Raw genomic sequence first — 21148 nt, forward strand, 5'->3', positions numbered from 1 at the left:
ATGCATTTGTTCTTCACTTAATAAAAACTCGGATACTACTTTTAGTCTTTTGTTCCGGTTCCTAGCATAAAGCCTTCCTCACAAGGGTCGAGGTAGCTAAGATTGATGTGGATTTGGATGGAACATCTGACCTCACGAGAGACAGCCACATCGGCACATGAGTTGAGCTGTTTACTGTGACATTTACTGTTGTGGTGACTGTAGAAGAAGAGCAGAGAAAATTGCGAAGACGTTCATGAACTTTTTGATGGTTTGAAGAGTGTATTGTTTGTAGAGGACCACTAAATAAAGCTGTACAATGATCTGGGATACATATTAGTAGAAATTATTTGTTAGTTCATCTGCATTTTCATCTCAAGTTCACATTCGTCCATTTGAACATGCATGATACTTATATTCTCAGTGTTACACTGACTACCTTAACACTCTTGAAATAATGTACTTCATCACATACATTTCAAGATCAAGATTAGTTTCATAATTTAATTTGAATGGAAGAGGAGATTTTTCTGAAGCTGTGCACCATCATTGAAGAAGATATTAATACTTATATCAAATGAATAAGAAAGACCTAGAACCTTTTGGAAAGTGAAGGATAGAAGAAAACTGGAAAGAAGTGGACGTGAACCCACTGCTTTATTCTTCACAGCTCAGGAGCTCACAGCGCAACCAACTACGCTACAGCTTTGCTCCAGCAGTCACCTCTACACATGTCTAAAGACTGTATCTTTGGATGTCTTTATTTGATACGTAATATGGAAACTGTTCCAAACAGGTGAACATTTGACAGATCATTTCATGCCATAGCTTTGAAATGGTATACTTTCATAGCTCACAAGTTATAACATAAAACATCAGCTACAGGAAGCCTTTACCTGCTGGTGTGTAGTTCCCTGTCATTTTATTATAATGAATTTTAGCTAAAAAGGACTCTGGTGCTTTGAAACTGCTTATATTCATACCTCATACCCTATGAGAATGAAAACCCACAAAATATGATCCTTAACACTATATAATATGACAGATCCCATGTTCTGCTTGTTCTGTAAAAGATGCCATGTTGAATTGGCTATGTTCCTCTCCACAAAGCAAAAATCTGATATGCCAGGTCGTTGTCTATGCTGTAGCCTTCCTCTTTTTCAAGAGTGTCATAGTGTCCACTGACACCTCTTTGCAGAAATTATCCAGACCTCATGAGTTTATATATTCCATTTGCCTGTGTTCTGTCTGCCTGTCTGCATATCAAAGGGATATCTTGTGTTTGACTTATTGTCATTAGCTTTTTTCTCCGCAGTTTAGTTTAGTGCCTCTTCATTACTTACATAGACTATATCTTGTCTGCACAGGAAAATAATAATAGTTTGTGTGGTAGGTTCTGAATGGGGACACAGTGGCTGCAGGTTTGCTCGCTGACGAAGTTCATAAGGTGGTGCCACTGGAGGACGTGAACCTCGCCAACTCCACACTGCCTCACAAAGTTGAGCTGCCTGTCGAGCATTTGGGTGTCTGGATAGACCCTATTGGTATGTTGGCTTAGTGTTCCATTTTAATCAGCTACAGTGTGAACATATTTATGAGTGTTTGTTTTAATCATATGTTGTACTGATTCTTATCTCTCTTTATCGCATCACCTGATTGAACTACATGATTGAAGTGTGTTGCTTTTTTGCAGTACAGTCCTTTCTCAAGTGTAAGTTTGTTTTATTTGATTCTAAGAGATTACAAGTAAACCTTTAATGAGAATAAAAAGGTAATTGAATGTAGTTGAATAATGTCAGGAGATAGTGGAGGAATTAGATGCTGAAAGTACACTGCTTGACAATTGCCAAGGAACAGCTGACACATGCTGAATAACAACTGCTGATTGCTATGGAACAACCAACAGTTGGGATACCTGACCAAAGACAGCAAAAGGAAAGGTAGAGGATGTGATGTGTTAACTGGAGTGAAGCCTTTTGACAAACGCTCTGTACGCATTCGACAGTTCGTGCAGTGCGGTGTGTAACGAATGTTGTTGTTGAACCAATTAGTGCAACATTCTGTGTGGTAAGGCAACACGTCTGCAAGACATCACTTACTGCTTATGGATTGTGGATGAGCAGTTGGGCGGCTGGAAGCTAGCCAAATTAACACTACTGTGGCCACAGTAATGGGTGTGTCCAAAAGTCTCATAATTAAAAACCGCTACTGGAAATGGAAATGCTATACAAAAGCATGCCAGTGGCTGTAGATGGACCTCCCCATCCCAAGAGGATCGATATGTAGCCCCAGCGGTGAAAAGGAACAGACATCTCACTCCTAGGCAGATCACTGTTGACCTTGCAGCTACTACCACTACATGTGTCTCTGCCAGAATCATTTTGCAGCAGTTAAATCAAGCTCGTTTGTATGATCGGAAGCCTATTAAATTCATTCTACTTCAACCACACCATCATCGAGAAAGTGTACGTTGGTGTAGTGAGCAGGTCTATTGGCGTCAGCCACTGTGGCCCAGAGGGGTGCTCTCTGATGAATCTTGCTTCACACAGGCAAGTGATTTTGGCCACCAGCTAGTGTGGAGAGAGAGAGGGGGAACACATTACACACCACAGAATGTTCATGAATGTCATTAGTATGGCCTAGCCCTTATGGCGTTGGTAGCCATTATGCACAATGGCCAAATAGTGCCACATATCTTTGTGCGAGGTACTGTTACGTCACATCAGTATTGCAGGGAGATTATTTTGGATTACTTTCACCTGTTTAGGGGTGCAGTAGGTCCCAACGTTCTGTTTATGGACAATAATTCCCACCTACGCAGGACTGTTGAGATGTTAAATACACTGGAAAGTGAAGATGTTGCATGTATGGAATGGCCTGCATACTCCCCAGACCTGAACTCTAAAGAACATGCCTGGAATGTCTTGGCAGATGTGTTTCTCCACAAACACCCCCTCCCACAACCGTGCAAGAACTGAAAACTGCTTTGAAAGAAGAGTGGACAATATCCCCAAAGGACTCCACAACAGTTTGTTAGACAAAATGAATAACAGGTGCAAAATGTGCATTAGTGTCCAAGAATGGCATATTCCGTACTGAAAGGACCTTTATTACATGTGTATTGTTTTTCAAGTCGTCCATCATTGTCTGCGATTTTTCCTGTCCAACAGTGGCTCTGTCCCTTAGCAATTGTCCAGCAGTAATAGCTGAGTTTTGCTACTTAGTCAGCAAAAGTAAAGGGAATATAAAAAGTGGAAATGTAGTACAAAGGAAAGCGTTTTGAAAAAAAAAGGAAAGAAAAAAAAAAAAAACAAGTGTGTTCACATCAAATACAAATTTAAATTTAATGGAGCTTTATTTGAAAATTTTCCTTTGTGGTGTAGCCTTATAAATAACTGAACTGTAAATGATAAACATTACGTATAAGAAGAGAATAGAAGTTTTTGGTATGAGCTGTTTCGAAAGGTTAGATGTGTAGATGGGGGAACTAAGGAAGATACATTGCATCAAATTGGAGAGAAAGGAAATTTATGGCAGAACTTGTCTCAAAGTAGGGATAAACTGAAGAAAACACATCTAGGGCGTTAGGTACCCCTTGTTTGCAGATGAGAGTGCATTTTACAGTGTTTCCAATTTTGATCTTCCACATACCTGAAGAGGCAGATAGGATTTGCGAGAGAGAGAACGAGAATTAGAGAGGAGATGGATTACGGAGCTAGAAGAAGAATATAATGATCAAGAAGTAAGAAAATTTACAAGAGAGTTCAGGAACTGTAGAAAGGCTTCCAACCACATACAGTATTCTGCAGAGATAGAGAGGGAAATTTTATAGGAGGAGAAAAACAGTTTCTGGACCGATGGGCCGAATATTTCAGTGAGCTGCTGAATATCACTACAGAAAGAGAAGTTCTGGAAGAAAATGAAACAGAGGGTCACCAACTGTGGCAGAATGTTAGGATGAAGGACCTGTACCTTCACCAACAATAGAGGAAGTTAGGACAGCAATTAAAAGCTTAAGGAATAATAAGGCTCCAGGTAACTATAACATTTCAGCAGAGATAACCAAGGGTGGAGGTGAGCGTCTAACAAGATTGATTGGTACATCAGCTGATAGTGGAAATATGGGGAAAGGAAGAGATGCCAGACCAGTGGACCATGGCCATTATATGTTCGATTCATAAAAAGGAAGACAAAGCAAACTGAAAATTATCATGGTATTGCTTTAGTCAGCGTGGTGTAAAAAGTATTAGCCAAAGTCATTGCTATAAGACTTATACTCAGAGACTACCAGTGTGTTTTTCGACGGGGCAGATCTTCATTATAAGGCAAATAATGGAAAAGTGTTGTGCATGTGGATGTACACCAACTTTTTGTAGACTTTAAATGGGCAAGTGTTAAAAGGAAAAAGCTATATGACACCTTAATGGAGATGGAATTCCCAAGCAAACTTATCAGACCAGTACAAAAGACCCTCACCAGCACAAAATGCCAGGTAAAAGTAGAAGAAAACTTCCTGAAGAATTTGAGATCAACCAAGGATTAAGACAGGGTGATGTATTATCCATGCTACTCTTCAACATAGTGTTGGAGAGAGTGATGCGAAGGGTGGAGATTGATAACCGAGGTGACAATGTGTTTAACCGTATGCACCAAAATCTGGCTTATGCTGATGATGTGTGTATGCTGTCTAGAAGTTTGAAAGAAATGGAAGGAGGATTTGACAGACTGGAAAAGGAGGCAGAACAGTTGGGACTTAGTAAACAACACAAAAACACAGTATCTGTTTGCTCCAGGAAAAATGCTGTTGTTAAAGAGAAATACATCAAGTTGAAAACAGGCAATTATGAGAGATGTGAGAAGTTTCAATACCTGGCAGTGCTGGCTACTGAGGATAGCAGAATAAGAGAAGAAATAAAATCTAGGATTGCTGCAGGAAATAGAGCTTACTGAGCCCTGATAAATATCTTTCAGTCACGTAGCCTGAGCAGAAAATCGAAGGTGACTATCTATCGAACAGTCATAAGACCGGTGGTAATATATGGCTCAGAAACATGGACAATGACTGTAACAGAAGAAGAGCTCTTGAGAAGATGAGAGATAGCCGAGCGGTTTAAGGCGCTGCAGTCATGGACTGTGCAGCTGGTCCCGGCGGAGGTTCGAATCCTCCCTCGGGCATGGATGTGTGTGTTTGTCCTTAGGATAATTTAGGTTAAGTAGTGTGTAAGCTTAGGGACTGATGACGTTAGCAGTTAAGTCCCATAAGATTTCACACACATTCGAACATTTTTTGAGAAGACAAGAGAGGAAAATATTAAGAAAGGTTTTTGGAGCTGTGTGTGAGGCGGGGCAATGGAGGATAACGAGAAACAAGGAATTAGAAGAACTGTATAGAAATCCTGATTAGGTGACTGAAATTAAGTGTAACAGATTAAGTTGCTGGGCCATGCAGAGCGAATGTTGGAGGATCGAGCTGTCAAAAAAGGTTTACACAGGAAATCCAGATGGCAAAGGGAGCAAAGGGAGACCCCGGAAATGATGGCTGGAGGATGTGGAAAATGATTTGAGAAAGATTGGAGTCAGGAGATGGAGGAAACGAGCAGAAAATTGTCAGGATTGGGCTGTGATCATCAGAGGGACCAAGGCCCTACATGGGCTGTAGCGCCAAGGAGTAAGTGAGTAAGTACATACCTGAAGTGAATGTATCAGTGCTGCAGTACATGTGGAGTAAGGAGCGAGTGGTAGTTTCCCATGCTGACTAGTGGAGGCGGTTGGCCACCTGGCGCTTTCACAGCCAAGATGAGGTGCCGATCCAGAAATTGCTCGTGATGTCAGCAAAGACATACGTAGGGGAAGTACTTTTTTCTGAAGCAAATCAAGTAATTGTTATTAATACACTGAAGTACCAAAGAAAGTGGCACAGGCATGCGTATTCAAATACAGAGGTATGTAAACAGACAGAATACGGTTCTGTTTCATGAGTCTACTGTGAATATCAGGAATCCGCTGAAACATCAAATCTCCAACATTGCTGCAGCCAGAAAAAAATATTGGTAAGAAAGGGACCAACGCCGACTGAAGAGAATTGTTCAACGTGTCAGAAGTGCAACCCTTCCGCACTTGCTGCAGATTTCAATGCTGGGCCATCAACAAATGTCACCATGTGAACCATTCAACGAAACATCATCAGTATGGGCTTTTGGAGTCGAAGGCCCACTCGTATACTCTTGATGACTGCTCGACACAATGCTTTACGCCTCACCTGGACCCGTCAACACCGACATTGGACTGTTGATGACCGCTCAGGCGAGTCTCATTTTAAATTGTATAGAGAAGATGGATGTGTACAGGTATGGAGACGACCTCATGAATCCATGGATCATACATGTCAGCAGGAGACTGTTCAAGCTGGTGGAGGCTCTTTAATGGTGTGGGGTGTGTGCAGTTGAAGTGATATGGGACCACTGATACATATAGATAAGACTCTGACAGGTGACACGTACGTAGACATCCTGTCTGATCACCTGCATCCATTCATGTCCATTGTGCATTCCGACAGACCTGGGCAGTTCAAGCAGGATAATGCAACAACCCACATGTCCAGATAATACAACACCCCACATGTTCAGAATTGCTTCAAAGTGTTTTTAAGCATATCTGGGATGCCTTGTAACGTGCTGTTCAGAAGAGATCTTCACTACCTCATGCTCGTACGGATTTATGGACGGCCCTGCAGGATTCATAGAGTTCAGTTCGCTTCAGCACTACTTCAGACATTAGTTGAGTCCATGCCACGTCGTGTTGCAGCACTTCTGCATGCTTGTGGGAGCCCTACATGATATTAGGCAGGTGCACCAGTTTCTTTGGCTCTTCAGTGTATTTGCTAAAAAAACTTGCCTTTTGTCACTCGGACATTAGGAAGGGTCTACAGGCTAATTTTACAATGCCAGGGAATGTTGAAGTTAATAAATAAATGAATAACTTTGGCATAATCAATAGATCATGCTCTCGTGCCATTGATAGTTAGCTTACAATCTGTGTGAACAAGTTCATTTTATGGTTTTTCTTAAATAAATGCTCCATAATGGCATCCAGTGTAAAAATTATTTGAACAAAGAAAACTTCTTCCCACTTCAATACGTAAAATTTAGGCAGTAGTATTGTACTTTCAGAATCCGATAGCACTGCTATGGCTCTGCAAGGGACCATAAAACTACAAGAGCTTCTCCACATAACAAGTAGGGAGAACTCCTACATGGTGGCTAACTAAGTTCAAGGACAGACTGACTTAATTTACACAAAACTTGGATGGGAAAGCATGGCCATTTATTCTGTGTGCACCTTATACCACCATCTAGGGACTCACCAGCCACCCTGGGATATTTCTGAAAGTTTAGTACGAGTGGGGGGGTTCTTACAAGAGGCATCAAGATTAGTTATTTTGGTAATGGAGGGATAAGTGCCACGTGACAATTTAAGAGGGTGACCAAGGCTTAAATACTCTACAGAATGGATGGTAGGCTGCTGCATTTATAAAGAGGTGAACAGGTTTGCATTGGATAGACTGTTGTAGAGAACTGAAACAACCCAGTCTTCAAACTGTCTTGAAGTTAAGAATACCTATTTGCTTAAAAATCAAAACGGCTATATATTTATGAAAAATTTTCAAATTCACAGGTGTACATGAAACACCATTTTTCAATGCAGTTCTACTTCCACATGCATACAATCAACCTTTTTTGGTCCTCATCTCGTCCAGTATGTCTTCCTTGACCCAGGGTTCTCTGTGACTTTTCCAGACTCTCCCTATTTCCTAAACCTCACCAGTTCTTATCCTTCACCCCCTCTTCCTTCCCCTTCAAGCCTCCTGCTGGAAGAAGGAACCACTGGCTCCAAAAGGTTGCACATTCAAATGCCTTCATATGTGTCTTCTCCTCCCGCTTTTTGATGAGTAGATTTTTTAGCCATCCAATTACATTACATTTTCAAAAATGATTATTTTCATTGGTACACATATGTACATACAAACTTATGTACATACTTACCCCACAAGCTACCGTACAGTGTGCGGCGGAGGGTACCACTGCTAGTCATTTCCTTTCCTGTTCCACTCCCAAATGGAGTGAAGGAGAAATGACTGTTACTGTGCCTCCGTATGGCACCTAATTTCTCATATCTTATCTTTGTGGTCCTTACCGCGAAATGTATGTTGGCGGTAGTAGGATCGTTCGGCAGCCGCCTTCAAATGCACCCTTTCCTAGGTTACTCTTGACGATAGCTTTGTCTCTGATAAACACTCGACATTGAAGAAAACATGTTGGATTCTATTACTTAAGAAGTCTTCGATCTACTCTCATATCTGGGAACCTATTCCATATGTTTTTACCTTTGTTAACGGTCTGCACTGGGGCACTGTGTCAAATACTTCCTGAAAATCTAAAAACACAGAATCTGCCTGTTGCCCTTCATCCATAGTTCACAATACATCATGCAAGAAAAGGGCAAGCTGAATTTCACATAGACAATGCATTCTAAAACCATGATTATTCATGGAAATAAATTTGTTGGTCTCATGCAAGTTTATTGTATTTGAACTGAGGATATGTTAAAGGATTCTGGAGCAAACTGATGTTAGGGATATTGGTCCATAATTTTGAGGGTTCATTCTTTTACCCTCATTATATACAGAATTCATCGGCACGTCTTCCAGTTACTTGGGACTTTGCACTGGGCAAGACATTCATGGTAGATGCTAACTAAATAAGGGGCCAATGATGTAAGCACTCTTTGTAAAATCGAATTGGAATCCATCCAGACCTGCAGCTTATTTGTTTTAAACTCTTCCAATTCTTCCTGTACACCAGGGATGCTTATTACTATGTCATCCATACTGTAGTCTGTTCGATGGTCAAATGACAGTGTGTTGTACGATTCTGTTGCATGAAAGATTTCTTAAATGTAAAATTAAAAACTTCAGCTTTTGTTTTGCTTTCTTCAACTGCCACACCAGACTGATCAATGAGTGATTGGATGTAAGTGTTAGACCCACTTAGCGAGCAAAATAACTGATGACGGTCGAAGTAGAGAGGATATAAAATGTAGACTGGCAATGGCAAGGAAAGCATTTCTGAAGAAGAGAAATTTGTTAACATCGAGTATAGGTTTAAATGTCAGGAAGTCATTTCTGAAAGTATTTGTATGGAGTGTAGCCATGTATGGAAGTGAAACATTGACGATAAATAGTTTGGACAAGAAGAGAATAGAAGCTTTCGAAATGTGGTCCTACAGAAGAATGCTGAAGATTAGATGGGTAGATAACGTAACTAATGAGGAAGTATTGAATAGGATTGGGGAGAAGAGAAGTTTGGGGCACAACTTGACTAGAAGAAGGGATCAGTTGGTAGGACATGTTCTGAGGCATCAAGGGATCACCAGTTTAGTATTGGAGGGCAGCGTGGAGGGTAAAAATCGTAGAGGGAGACCAAGAGATGAATACACTAAGCAGATACATAAGGATGTAGGTTGCAGTAGGTACTGGGAGATGAAGAAGCTTGCACAGGATAGAGTAGCATGGAGAGCTGCATCAAACCAGTCTCAGGACTGAAGACCACAACAACAACAACAACAACAAAAACAGCGATTTTACGTAAGACCATAATGTTCTCGGGCAGATATTTGCTAAGTTACAATGGTTCTCATTGTACTTTTCAAGCCGAATGATGAGCTTCATCAAAAATATCTCTTGCCGCCTCTTTGGCCCATTGTTTAATTGCCCCCCTTCTAACAGCCGTGTACCGCAAGTCCCTAGAGGGACGCAAGGTTCCAAATGATTGGAAAAGAGCACAGGTAATCCCAGTTTTCAAGAAGGGTCATCGAGCAGATGCGCCAAACTATAGGCTTATATATCTGACATCGATCTGTTGTAGAATTTTTGAACACGTTTTTTGCTCACGTATCATGTCATTTCTGGAAACCCAGAATCTACTCTGTAGGAATCAACATGGATTCCGGAAACAGCGATCGTGTGAGACCCAACTCGCTTTATTTGTTCATGAGACCCAGAAAATATTAGATACAGGCTCCCAGGTAGATGCTATTTTCCTTGACTTCCGGAAGGCGTTAGATACAGTTCCGCACTGTCGCCTGATAAAGAAAGTAAGAGCCTACGGAATATCAGACCAGCTGTGTGGCTGGATTGAAGAGTTTTTAGCAAACAGAACACAGCATGTTGTTCTCAACGGAGAGACATCTACAGACGTTAAAGTAACCTCAGACATACCACAGGGGAGTGTTATGGGACCATTGCTTTTCACAATATATATAAATGACCTAGTAGATAGTGCCGGAAGTTCCATGCGGCTTTTCGCGGATGATGCTGTAGTATACAGAGAAGTTACAGCATTAGAAAATTGCAGCGAAATGCAGGAAGATCTGCAGCGGATAGGCACTTGGTGCAGGGAGTGGCAATTGAGCCTTAACAATGACAAATGCAATGTATTGCGAATACATAGAAAGAAGGATCCTTTATTGTATGATTATATGATAGCGGAACAAACACTGGTAGCAGTTACTTCTGTAAAATATGTGGGAGTATGCGTACGGAACGATTTGAAGTGGAATGATCATATAAAATTAATTGTTGGTAAGGCGGGTGCCAGGTTGACATTAATTGGGAGAGTCCTTAGAAAATGTAGTCCATCAACAAAGGAGGTGGCTTACAAAACACTTGTTCGGCCTATACTTGAGTATTGCTCATCAGTGTGGGATCCATACCAGGCCGGGCTGACAGAGGAGATAGAGAAGATCCAAAGAAGAGTGGCTCGTTTCGTCACAGGGTTATTTGGTAAGAGTGATAGCGTTAGGGAGATGTTTAGCAAACTCAAGTGGCAGACTCTGCAAGAGAGGCGCTCTGCATCGCGGTGTAGCTTGCTGTCCAGGTTTCGAGAGGGTGCGTTTCTGGATGAGGTATCGAATATATTGCGTCCCCCTACTTATACCTCCCGAGGAGATCACAAATCTAAAATCAGAGAGATTCGAGGGCACGCAGAGGCTTTCCAGCGGTCGTTCTTCCCGCGAACCATACGCGAGTGGAACAGGAAAGGGAGGTAATGACAGTGGCACATAGGGTGTCCTCCGCCACACACTGTTGGGTGGCTTGTGGAGTATAAATATAAATGTAAATGTAATCATTGGTGTAGAACCTTTTTCCACCCGTAAACAACTTCAAAGAGATGAAAAGATGAAAATCAGGGCAGCCATTACCAAAATAACTATTCTTGATGCCTCTTGCAAGAACCCCCCACTCGTGCTAGACCTTCAGAATTATCCCGGTGTGGCTGGTGAGTCCCTAGATGGTGGTATAAGGTACATACAGAATAACTGACCATGCTTTCCCATCCAAGTTTTGTGATAATTAAGTCAGTCTGTCCTTCAACTGACTTAGTTAGCTGACATGTAAGAGTTCTCCCTATTTGTTACATGGAGATGCTCTTGTAGTTTTATGGTCCCTTGCAGAGCCATAGCAGTGCCACCAGATTCTGAAAGTGCATTACTACTGCCAAAATTTTACGTATTGAAGCGGGAAGAAGTTTTCTTTGTGCAAATAATTTTTACACGGGATGCCATTATGGAGCATTTATTTAAGAAAAACCATAAAATGAACTTGTTCACACAGATTGTAAGCTAACTATCAACGGTATGAGAGCGTGATCTACCACATGATTAGATCGAAAGGTAGCCTGCAGACTACAGCGCCCAGTCTGTAACTTGAGTGAGGGCAGTAGGTAATGACCCAACCGAATGAATCCAAGAGTTGGAGTACGGGGATATGCATTGCCATGCAGAATGCACTTCCCTTTGTTAACATTCCCCTTCTTTTCTTTTGTATTACCCTTCATAGCTTTTTGGGGTTCCATAGTACCATTCAGTATGAACTGTTTCTCCCAGGAGCAAATTTTCTGCGAGGAGACTCCTTTTACAGCCTCAAAAGAATGAATGCATAATTCTTTGAGCCAAAACAATGGTTTCGAATTGTTTACAGATTATGAGAAAGGATGTGATGGTGATGAGGGATGTCACTACTGCATTGATTGTTTTTTTGCCTCAGGGCTGTAGTGGGGCACCCATGTTCTGTTGCCAGTCACGGCTGAGTCAGCGATAGTCGTCACAAATCATTCCTTCAATCTTGTTCACTGTCTCATCAGTTACAATTGAGAGACCCTCACTTTCTTGTTGATCATGAAAATTTGTTCTGCCAGCTTTGAACTCATGAAACCATTTGCACACGTTAGTATGATTCATCACACCATCCCCATAGACAGCTTTTATTTCATTAAAAATCTGGAATGGCACTTTTCCCTTTGCTAGAAGAAGCTGGATTATGCCCCTTACATTGCATTTCAATATGGCAATTCAACAAATGTTTTCTGCTGACTGACACAACTTGGCATTTGTTCTGTTGTCAACACCTTGTCATCAAATGCAGCACTGTCACCTCTGTAAAGAAAAAAAGAAAAGAAAAATATTGCTACGAGCTTCATAGGCTCAGTACTCTTACTTTCTGGAAATGCTTCATATATAAAGTGAGACATCACTAGATTGCTGTAAAGAACTTCTGTGGAGAGCAAAAGGAGAGCACCACTAAAAAGTCTTCTCACTTTATTTGAAAATGTAGGGTTTCTTATTCACAGGTTTGTAAAGGAACCTGCAGGACAGTTCACACCCTTGTATACAATGACTTGAATACACTTTGCAGATGGACAGAGATTTACCAGTTTCTAAATGAAAAGTTCTACAACATTGTCGGCTGCGAGACCTGAGGGGTTCTTTGTGCACATTGGTACCTTTCCTTTGGACGCTGTGAGAGCTGTGTATGAAGTTCATGTGTTGTGTTCAGGTCACTGTAATTGTGAAATGAAATGAAGTGAGATACTATGGAATTAGTATTGTGGTACAAACATCAGGTATCTTTGGCAGCATAATTAAATATTCCATCGAAATAAAGATGTCGGTCAACCTAGTAAACCCAGACTGAAAGTTTCAATGTAAATATCGCTCTAGGTCTGTAATTTGATTTCTTAGGGTCTTATGGGCAATATTCTCCACCAGAGCTGGGAAATTCTGAGAGAATGTGTGTGATGGTGAGAGCTATGAAAAACGAATGAGCAAGGGCTTAGCAGGTACCAGGAGTTGAGCTTGGCTACAAATAGTGGCAATCTGGCTTGAGTCCAGGCAGCGAGTGCACCTGACTCACCTTGCAGTAGTTGAAGATGACGATTGGATCAGTGGTTGAAATATTGTGCAGGGAAAGGCAATCTACAATTCTGGGCCACTGGGGGCAGGTGTGTCAGAATATGTGTGAATTAATTCACGTCTTTTATTAAGGGGCATTCAAATGAAAGCTGAACGCATGCCACAATGGGACCCTTTAATGGTTCTATTCAAAAGTAATCACCACAAGTGTTGAGACATTTAACCCACTGGAAGACAAGACCATTAATTCCTATTTCATAGAATACGCTTGGCTACTGACAGATCCACAATTGCATTCACTCTCGGACTTCCTCATCTGACTGAAACTGACGTCCATGCACATCTTTCTTCAGGTCACCAAAGGTGTGAAAACTACACAGTGAAAGATCCGCACTGTACGGAGGATGCTGCAGGGTTTCCCAAACAAATCGCTGAAGCGTAGCATTTAGTCTACAGGCAGTGTGGGGGTGAGCATTAGTGTGGAACAGGATATTCTGTCTTACAGCATTCCTGGGTGTTTTGACTTTATGATGTATCACAGTCTCTGCAAAGTGTCTTCATAGTGCTATGCATTGATTGTGTTTCCATGCACGAGGAACTTGATGCGCAGAGGGCCCCTTGAGTCGAAGTAGAAGGTGGTCATGAGCTTACCGGACCTTGTGTGAACAACTTTGAATTTCATTGACAGGGGAGATGCAGGATGTTTCCACTGTTGCTTTGCCGTTTGCCTTCAGGCTGTTGTAATGGTGTCGAATGGAATCATCCTTTTGCGCCATAACTCTCACCCCCACACTGCCAATCAGACAAAGACTACATTTCAGCAGTTTGGTCGGCAAACACTGCAACATCCTCCATACACGTCTGATCTTTTATCATGTCTTTTTCCTATCTTTGGCGACCTGCAGAAAAACGTGCATTGACGTTGGTTTCATTCGGGACGAGGAAGTGCAAGAGTGGGAGTGGTTGTGGATCTGTCTGCAGCTAATCGTGTTCTACAAAACGGGAATTGACCGTCTCTTCTCCCAGTGGAAAAAATGTCTTAATGCTTGTGGTGATTACTTTTAAATGAAACCATTTCATAGCCCTATTGTGGCAAATGTTCATTGTTCATTCAACTACCCTTGATAGCTTTCACACAGTCATCTTCTGAAACCACAGAAGTACTTATTCATAAGTTTTAATATTGCCTTTGCTTTCTGGTTTGTGGTATCTATCCATACATATTCGCATTCTGATGTATTTGAAATAGTATGATTCACGTTTTTATTTTTGCAGTCATAAGTTTCATGTTGCGTAGCCTTCAGTATTTGTTATTGTCATCCTTTATAATGTGTCTTTCACTCTTCGTACTGGAGATAGTCGAAAATGGATACTCTCTTTACATGTTCCCATACTTTGAAATAAAAGTAAATAATCTGCAGCACAGCCACAAGAATAATGACTATCTATAAATACGTGTTTTGCGCAATGCCTGGGATATACAAGACTGATGTATTCTACCCCACCACTTTTACAGCAATGAAACTACAAATTAGTAGTAGGATTATATTTACTATGCTGTGAAATGACTGCAATTGAGAAATATTTGTCTCCGTTCTCTTTTTATGTAGATGCGACTTCTGAATACATCAGGGGCAAGGAGACCCCATCGACCATTAATGGTTTGTACTGTGGTGGCTTGCAGTGCGTCACCGTTCTCTTGGGAGTGTTCGACAGGTCGACCGGTTGTCCAGTGATGGGTGTTGTAAACCAGCCTTTCTTCATTCATGATGATGACAGGTACCATTGCTATGTACCATGGTGTGTGTGTGTGTGTGTGTGTGTGTGTGTGTGTGTGTGTGTGTGTGTGTGATGGGGAGACCTTACAGACTGCTGCTGTTCCGAAAAAAGTGCTAAAAAAAGTAACTTGGATGATCAAATAATTTCTGAATTAATGTTGTAAAGTACAGAAAGTGAGCTTTCATAGAAAGCCCCTTGCTACAATTCAGTTCTCACTACCCACAGCTTTGTTCTTCTATTTCACGTATGAGATGTTGATTACAAAATATTGGACGATAATTTAAGGCTTTGGCTGAAGCAATAGCAAGGGACATGTTGGATGTTCTGAGAAATTGCTCAGTAAAATTTTAATAAATGCTCATAAATAGAATATTTCAAGGACATCCATTGTTTTATTCAGATAAGCCATTGTTGTCAAATATTTCTAGAGTAGTGGCATACAGTGTACTCCCGATTGTTTGTGTGCGTGTTATCCAGTTTGCAAGTAATTTTTGCAGAGAAACGGATGTGCAATATTTTTATCTAGCAGACTGCAATAAACAACTTGCTGCTTGACAATAAGTGCCATTCCCATTGTTTAAATGACTGCTGCGTGACAACAGAGTACTGTTTCCGTTGTTATCGGACAGCCTGTTCCGCGTAAACTGGAAACAAATTCAGTTTTATGATTTCGGTTGGTAGGTAAGTGTCAGTGAAGCAAGTTAAAAGAAATTTGTATGAGAGATGATGGAGAAATGAAAGAAACTTGTTGACATTAAAACAAAAATTAGAATTAATTGAAAGATTTGAGAAGGGGGAATCTGCTGAAAAACTGCATGCTGATTATGGTACTGGAATGCAGACTGTTTGGGACATTAAAAAGAACATGCAGAAAATGCAGGATTTTGTCAGGAAATGCGATTTCAACTCTGGACCATTTGTACAAAAAAACATGAAAACATCTACACTGCTCTTTTGCAGTGGTTTAACTAAAAACGAACAGAAGACATCATTGTTTCAGGTGCGATGTTTGCTGAAAAAGCTAAATTTTTTTGTGAAGCTCTGTATGGCTAGAGAGAGAATTTAATGCCTTATCTGGACAGCTAACTGGATTCAAATGTCATCACAGTAATCACAAACTTACTATGTGAGGAGAGCGGCTTAGTTCAAATGTTGTGGCTGCTGAGCCCTTCCAGGAAGAGTTCCAGATATTTGTGGAAGAAAAGAATTTCACACCAAGCCAAATTTATTATGGAGACGAAAGTGATCTGTATTGAAAATGTCAACTAACCAGGAACCTTGCTTTTAAGGGCAAAGCTCGTGCTTTCCAGTGTAAGTTGTTAAAAGAATGCATTACAGTTTTGTGCACCACTAATGCTTCTGTGAACAACAAAGTGAAACTACTAGTAATTGGAAAATCGACAAAACCCAGAGCATTCGAGGATATTGTAGCTAAGGAGCTCCCTGTGCATTATTACAACCAAAAAGGTGCGTGGATGGATAGTGAAACTTTCAAAAACTGTTTCCACACACTTGTGCCACATGTTTGGCAATGTATAGAAGAGAAAGGGTTGCAACAAAAGGCTGTTCTATTGCTCGATAATGCCCCTTCACATACCAGTGAGAGGATTCTCGTATCTGATGATTGTCATAACTAAGTTCTTACCTCCTAAAGTGACTGCTGTTGCATAGCCACCGGAACAAGGTATAATTGCATTGGTAAAGTGGTGTCACTGAGCTGGTGTACTGAGAATGCTAATTGATAAGAATGATTTACTGGCATTCTGGGATTTCTAATACCTCGTAGGAAGTCAAGCCAAATGCACTAATTTGATCATGGAGGAAAATACTTCCATGTACAGAAGAAAGAGATTTTCAAGGTTTCAATGATGAAGAAATAACAATTGCACAAATGATGAATCTAGAACCCTGTTTAAATGATTTTGAAGATGTCGATGAAGGAAACTTGAATGAATGGCAGAAGATTGTTGCATGTGGACCTGCTTTCCAGTACATGAATGTCACTGAAGTTGTGGCCGTTGCTTCACAAGAAGAGGACAGTGAATGTGAAAGTGCGGATGAAGACAGTGATCCTGTTAGTCATTGTACAGCATTGCAATATGTTGATGCTCTTCTAGATTATATCAGTCAGAGGGGCTTTCAGCACAATGACATTATTGATGCAAGAAAAATTGAAAATGCCGTGTGATAAATGTGAACTCCGCTCAGAAGCCGATCAGCATCGCACACTATTTTACAGGCCTACAGTACCTAAGCACAGAACTTGGATAAACTTTTGAAAAAGAGTACGTATTTCAAAATGTCTTGATTATTCAATTTTTCAGTTATTTGTGCATCATCTCCCCCACATTACCTTCAATAATCGGGAATATACTGTATTTTTAAAATTGCAGACTCAATCCAAAATTGTGTTCTTAAAAATATGTTGGTGGATACTTAACATTGTTTACCTGCAAACTGGGTGCATTTTACATGGCTTAGCATTGGCTTACCACTGTTTACTTGGTGCATAAACTTACAAAACATTACTGTGAAACCTATCAGAAATGCAGATTTAAAAGGTATGAATTTTCTCAGTTTATGATACTACGATTTGCATTAACAGTTTTTTCAGTAATTACAGTAAAGTATAACAGCCTCAAAAACTAATATGTGATTCAACGCAATACAAAATCAGTTCTATCATCACATTACAGTATTAAGTGTGGTCCTTAACATTTCTCCCATCACACTATCATGTAAATTCATGGAAACTATGGTGAGCGATGCAGCTTGACAATGTCTATTTGCTTAAATAAATATGTTTACATGATTAGTGACAAATTTTGAAGTGCATTTGCATTCAGGAATGTATTCAGGATGTGACTACGTAGGCTTTCCCGGCGTAATAAGTCTTGAAAGTCTTTTCGGGTTTGCTGCCGGATCCTAAAATCAACTTGACTCGATATTTCGGCGATCCAACTGTTCGCCATCTTCAGGAAATGCTGCTTCTCAGCGGGACTCATCAGCAGAAGCAGCATTTCCTGAAGATGGCGAACAGTTGGATCGCCGAAATATCGAGTCAAGTTGATTTTAGGATCCGGCAGCAAACCCGAAAAGACTTTCAATGTATTCAGGATCATTATCTGAGTCTTAGGTACCCAAATTGGACTTGTACAAGTTGTCCGTGAAAGGCATTTTTGTGGCGTGGCCACCACTGACGTTAGTGCTATTGACACCTGTGTTTTTGGCATTTTCACTGTTTATGTGTGCACATCCTAACAAAGTTGCAGTTAGTGAGAATCTGAAAGTAGAGACAGAGCTGCAATTTCTTGGATTATAGTGGAAGTATCAACTAATGTTAATAAGTATGTCATGTACCATATTATACATCCAATAACTCTGTTTATCATCTGCTGTGCCTTACCATTGCTTACAGCCAGGATCTTCAGTTTTCATATAAAAATAACATTCTTTATTTTTAACTACTAAGCACATAAAAGTGTGAATGTTCATAGTAAATTAAATTCGGTTTACAATAGAAAATAACATCCTTTTTTTTATTTCTAGAGATAATGAATAAATATGCACATGATATTGGAAACAGCTGATTCAGTACTTGTTAGTTAACATTTAAATTTGATGGTAAATATAGAATACAAATGTGTGTTTATAAAGAATGGTAACACATAGTGAAATTGAGCTGGCAACCTCGCAATTACAAGATGAGAAATATACCACTGGACAGTTTCAGTGAGACTTAGTAGAGACATATACCTTACTGTCAGTAACAATCGCTTTAGGGTTAAGAAGCCCCTTCCCACCAAAGGGATGGGGAAAGAAGCAGAGCCTGTGACTCGTGAATTCTCAGACTTACTTCATTCAGTATTTGAGAATGAGAGTAATTGAGAGACTGAGAGATTTATACCAAATAAATTAACAAATTACAGAGCTGATCCTCACTGGTACACTAAACAGATCAGAACATTGTTGCAGAAGCAACAAAAAAAAAATATACCAAATTTAAACAAATGCAAAATCTACATGGTAGGCAATCTTTTACGGAAGTTTGAAATTTAACACGGACTTTAATCCAAGATGCTTATAATAGCTTCCACAACAAATTTTTGTCTCAAAACCTGGCAAAAAATGCAGAATGAGTTTCGTTGTATGTAAAGTATGCTAGTGGCAAAACACAATCAATGCATTCTCTGCACAATGGCAATGGAAATACTATCAACGACAGTGCTGCTAAGGCAGAGCTACTAAACACAGTCTTCTGAAATTCCTTCACCAAAGAAGACAAAGTAAATATTCCAGAATTTGAATCAAGGACAGCTGCCACTAAATGTAAATGTCGTGTGAATAAGGCCTCCCATCGAGTAGACCGTTCGCCGAGTGCAGGTCTTTCGATCTGACGTCACTTCGGTGACTTGCGTGTCAATGGGGATGAAAGGATGATGATTAGGACAACACAACATCCAGTCCTTGAGCGGAGAAAATCTCCGACCCAGCCAGGAATCGAAACCGGGCCCTTAGGATTGACATTCTGTCGCGCTGACCTTTCAACTATGGATGCAGACAGCTGTAACTATGAGTAACTTAGAAGTAGATATCCTCGGAGTAGTGAAGCAACTTAAATCACTTAATAAAAGCCAGTTTTCTGTATACCAATTAGATGCTTTTCAGAGTACGCTGATACAATAGCTCCATATTTAACAATCATACACAGCCACTCGCTAGACGAAACATCTGTACCCAAAAACTGGAAAGTTCCACACGTCACACCAATATTCAAGAACGGTAGTAGGATAACCCACTAAATTACAGGCACATATCATTAATGTCAATATGCAGCAGGATTTTGGAACGTATATTGTGTTCAAGCAATATGAATTACCTCTAAGAGAATGGTCTATTGACACACGGTCAACATGGATTTAGGAAACATCATTCTTGTGGAACACAACTAGCTCTTTACTCATATGAAGTGTTGAGTGCTATTGATAAGGGATTTCAAATTGATTCCGTATTTCTAGATTTCTAGAAGGCTTTTGAAACTTTACCACACAAGCGGCTCGTAGTGAAATTGCAAGATTATGGAATATCACCTCAGTTATATGGCTGGATTTGTGAATTCCTGTCAGAGTCCATAGTAACTGACAGAAAGTCATCGAGTGATACCTGGCATTCCACAATATGGTGTTATGGGCCCTCTGTTGTTCCTTATCTATATAAACAATTTAGGAGACAATCTCAGCAGCAGCCTTAGCTTATTTGCGGATGATGCTGTCATTTACCACCTAATAAAGTCATCAGAAGATAAAAAAAATTGCAAAACGATTTAGAAAAGATAACTGAATGGTCCAAAAATTGGCAGTTGATTCTAAATAATGAAAAGTGTGAGGTCATCCACGTGAGTGCTAAAAGCAATCCATTGAACTTTGGTTGCACGATAAATCAGACAAATCTGAAGGCCATAAATTCAACTAAATACCCAGGAATTACAATTATGAATTAAATTGGAAAGAACACACAGAAAATGTTGTGGGGTAGGAAAACCAAAGACGGCGTTTTATTGACATAACACTTAGAAAATGTAACACTGCCTACACTACACTAGTCTTGTCTCTTTTGGAGTACTGCTGTGTTGTCTGGGTTCCTTACCAGAAAGGTAACAGAGTACATTGAGAAAGTTCAAAAAAAGAGCAGCATGTTTCCTATTATCCTAAAATACAGGAGTGTGTGTCATGGACATGACACGGGATTGGGGGTGTGGGGTGGACATAATTACAGTAAAACAAAGGCATTTGCCACTGTGGCAGAATCTTCTCACGAAATTTCAATCACCAACTTTCTCCTCTGAATGTGAAAATATTTTCTTTACGTCAACCTACATAGTGAGGAACAACCATCGTAATTAAATAAGGGAAATCAGAGCTGGCACGGAAATATATGTGTGCTCATTTACTCATATGCTGTTTGAGGTTAGAACAGTAGAGAATTATTGCAAAGGTGGTTTGATGAACCCTCCGCCAGGCACTTAAATGTGATTTGCAGAGTATCCACGTAGATGTAGATTTTTGGCTAGTTCATAGGCTGTGCTGGAGAGTATCTAGGACATAGCTTTAGTACAGTATCATAATCTTGGAACTGAGTGCTA

At 40.3% G+C, this 21148-nt stretch overlaps 1 protein-coding gene across 1 annotated transcript in view; it reads left to right on the forward strand.

The window, feature by feature from the left end:
- Positions 1–21148, forward strand: part of LOC124718834 (inositol polyphosphate 1-phosphatase) — a 42736-nt gene that overhangs the window by 13814 nt on the left and 7774 nt on the right. The window contains exons 3-4 of the mRNA XM_047244457.1: positions 1373–1523; positions 14838–15006. Of these exons, the coding sequence (XP_047100413.1) occupies positions 1373–1523; positions 14838–15006 (320 nt within the window). The remainder of the gene's footprint in view (positions 1–1372; positions 1524–14837; positions 15007–21148) is intronic.

This window comes from Schistocerca piceifrons, chromosome 10 (assembly GCF_021461385.2).
Source record: "Schistocerca piceifrons isolate TAMUIC-IGC-003096 chromosome 10, iqSchPice1.1, whole genome shotgun sequence".
Lineage (NCBI taxonomy): Eukaryota > Metazoa > Arthropoda > Insecta > Orthoptera > Acrididae > Schistocerca > Schistocerca piceifrons.